The sequence below is a fragment of the Ichthyophthirius multifiliis genome (assembly GCF_000220395.1).
Source record: "Ichthyophthirius multifiliis unplaced genomic scaffold scaff_1120509250849, whole genome shotgun sequence".
NCBI lineage: Eukaryota > Ciliophora > Oligohymenophorea > Hymenostomatida > Ichthyophthirius > Ichthyophthirius multifiliis.
In genome coordinates this window covers 1-3,208 of record NW_004086440.1, presented here as the reverse complement: position 1 = coordinate 3,208, position 3,208 = coordinate 1, and the positions used below count along the sequence as shown (strand labels likewise).

The window sequence follows — 3,208 nt, the reverse complement described above, 5'->3', positions numbered from 1 at the left end:
AATATAATTAAATAAATAACCCACTTAATTTGTCACCTATAAATATTAAATTTAATCATTTAATTCTAATATTTGTTATTGCATTACTAATGGATCACCTACTAATATTTGATTAATGTTTTTTTAATTATTTCTATTTTTATTTACGTGGTAGCTGATGTTCTTACTATAAATATTATAAATTTCTTAATTCTTTATCTTATTGTAATTATTAAAGCTATTATTAAAATTGTTATTATTGTTGCTGTTATAAAGAGTCAGTAGTTTCCATTCTTTTATTAGAACCTTCTATTGTTTTTTCAACAGTCTTATCAAATATTTTGAAATATTTTTTTTAATATATGTTAATGAAATCTTAATATTATTACATTTTGTGTTCTTTGATTTCTTTATTACATTATTTAAAAAAATGTTATAAAATTAAAAATATATAATATAAAAATTTCAATTATTTTTAATAATATGTATTTATTATTTTTTCAATTGCTTTTTTCTTTTTTCTTTTAATTTTTTAAAAGCTAAATTAAAAAAAACAAAAAAAAAACGTAAAAGATGCCTTTATTTTATTGATTTTTCAAATAAAATCACAGAAAAATAAAAAAACTATAAACAAGTAATATTTTAAAATATATATATTTTTTTTAATATTTTTTTTTTAATCAATCATCATTTGTATTATCATTTATTTTTGGGATAAAAGGAGATTTTATTTTTTAAATTTATAGTAAGTTCCAATCAATCTCATTAAAAAAACAATGATTTTTAATCTAATTAATATTTTATGTTCCTAATCTATAATTTGGCTAATATTATTAAATTAAATAAAGTAGAAAAAACAAAAAAATACATCTTTTTCTAATAGTCCTTATAATAAAGTATTTAATCTTGGAGGTATATTAGCAACACAATTTTAAAATGGGTCTCCTTAAGTAATATTTTTAACAGTATATTCATTAATATTTTCTGCATCAGCAAAAGGATGATAACCTGTAACCATCATAAATATTATGATTCCATAGCTCCAATAATCAGATGATTTTGAATGTCGATAATCTAATGTTTGATTTATATAAAAAATATAATTTAAAATATAAAATAAAAAACTTTATAAAACTTCAGGAGCTGTATATTATAATGTTCCTATAAATTAATCATTTTATTATAATATTTTATTTTCTTAATTATTAATTTAATAAGAAATTCCGAAATCCGTTAGTACTATATGGCCAGTTTCACTTATTAAAATATTATCAGGTTTTATATCATTATGAATTATATTTTATTCATGCAAATATTGTATCGCTAAAAGTAATTCTGCGGCATAAAATTATATTTATTTTTCTTTAAATTTTCCTATTTTTTATATCATTTATAAAAGGCTTCCTTTTTTTGTAAAATTTTGTATCCTTAATTATATGAATATTTTTTAAATTTACCTCCTTGTTGATATTTTGTTATAAAATAATAATTATACACATCTTTCTATATTTATTCTAATTTAGCAATAAAACAGCTTTAGCTATTTTTCATAATTCTTAATTCTAAGTTCGTATCTAAATTTAAAATTTAATTTATTTCTATTTGTTTTAATGCATACAATTTTTCTAGATGAGTTAATCAAATAATTTTATATAAAACATTTTTTTTATTTTACTTGTTTATTAATATTATATCAAATATATTACACTATGCCCTCCTTAAGCTATTTTCTTTAATTTAATTTAGTTATTTTATTTTTTGATTTTTGTAAAATTACTTTTATTATAATGAATTCATTGTTTTTATTAAATTCAGAAATTTAAATTGTTTCTTATTACGATATATTTTGCTGTTATTTATGATTTAATGGAGTATTTATCTATTATTTATTATTATATACTTTACTTTAAGATTCACCCATGTTATTTATATAATTAATAAAATAAATAATTAATAAAAATTTTAAATGAATTATGTATTAAATATATTACTAATTCAAATTGTTTTTTTTATTATTACCTTAATCTTATTTAAAAAATATATTAATAATTGTATTCTTGAAAAAAATACAGTAAATAGAAATAAACATATAATATAATTAAAAAAAAAAAATATATATTCAATGAAAACTATATGACTAATTTTTAGATTTTTTAAATTTAACAGATTTTTTTTAAAAAAATCAGTCGATAAGAAAAAAAGACAATATTCTATTTATATTAACTTTTTTTAATGATTGAATTTTTTTTTTTTAAAAAAAATATAAAAACTTATGAACAAATAATATGTTAATATTTTTTTTTTAATATAATTTTATTTTCATTAATTTAAATTTTAATTTATATAAATATAATTATTTTTATTTTATATATAAAGTTAAAAATTCAATATTTTCTAAATCTAGTTTTTATTTTAAATTCTAAGATTCGGTATCATTATTATTAATTAATTTATTATTGTTAAAATTAAATCAAAATTTTTGTAAAAATTATTTAAATTATACTTTTTTAATTTAAAATTATATATCTTTTCTTTAAGTAAATTTAAGTAATTAAAAAAAAAAGAAAAAATTTTAAAAATAAAAAGTAAATATAAAAAGATAGATGTTTTATTAAATATATAATTAAAATATATCTAAATAATATATACAGAAAAATTATAAAATAAATAATAATATATTTTTAATAAGTTAATATTAATAAAAATAAACTACATTATCTAGCGCAATTATGTATAATTATAATTAATTACCTTATTAAGATTAAAAAAAAAAAATATTTAATAAAAAATGGATATTCGAAATTTGAAGCAAATACTATTTAAATAGTAATTTATTTATTTAAAATATTTATAATTATACTTTTTAAAATATTTAATTATTGATTTGCTTAAACATTAAAAGTTATTATACTAAACATAAAAAAATAAAATTATTTTTATTATTCAGATTAATAATAAATAACAATTTTAATTAATACTTATTGTTAAAATAATATTAAAGGGAAAATTTTAAGATAATTTTTAATATTTAATAAAAAAAATATATAATATATTATTACTTTTTTTTTTTTTTTTTTTCTTTAATTTATTTTCAAAAACTCAATAAACAAATAAAAAACTGTTGCTTATTTTTTTGCCTTTTTTTTTAATAGTATTTTTTAAAAAAATAAAGAAAATAAAATATTAACTAATAATTATATAATATATATTTATTTATAATTCACTTTTT

The 3,208-nt window shown here is 14.1% G+C and overlaps 1 protein-coding gene across 1 annotated transcript, besides 3 other annotated features; it reads right to left on the bottom strand. All coding sequences in view use genetic code 6, as the record gives it.

Annotated features, from left to right (window-relative positions):
* Positions 1–630: 630 nt before the first annotated feature.
* Positions 631–660: a microsatellite.
* IMG5_101600 (ribosomal protein s6 kinase polypeptide 6, putative) lies at positions 660–1,406 on the bottom strand (the record flags this gene model as incomplete). The annotated part of the gene is made up of 3 exons (XM_004035243.1): positions 660–803; positions 848–1,053; positions 1,105–1,406. Coding segments are annotated over 3 exons (651 nt in total), but the record flags the coding sequence as incomplete, so codon positions are not given.
* Positions 1,407–2,283: 877 nt separating this feature from the next.
* Positions 2,284–2,334: a microsatellite.
* Positions 2,335–2,806: 472 nt separating this feature from the next.
* Positions 2,807–2,854: a microsatellite.
* Between the last annotated feature and the right edge of the window lie 354 nt (positions 2,855–3,208).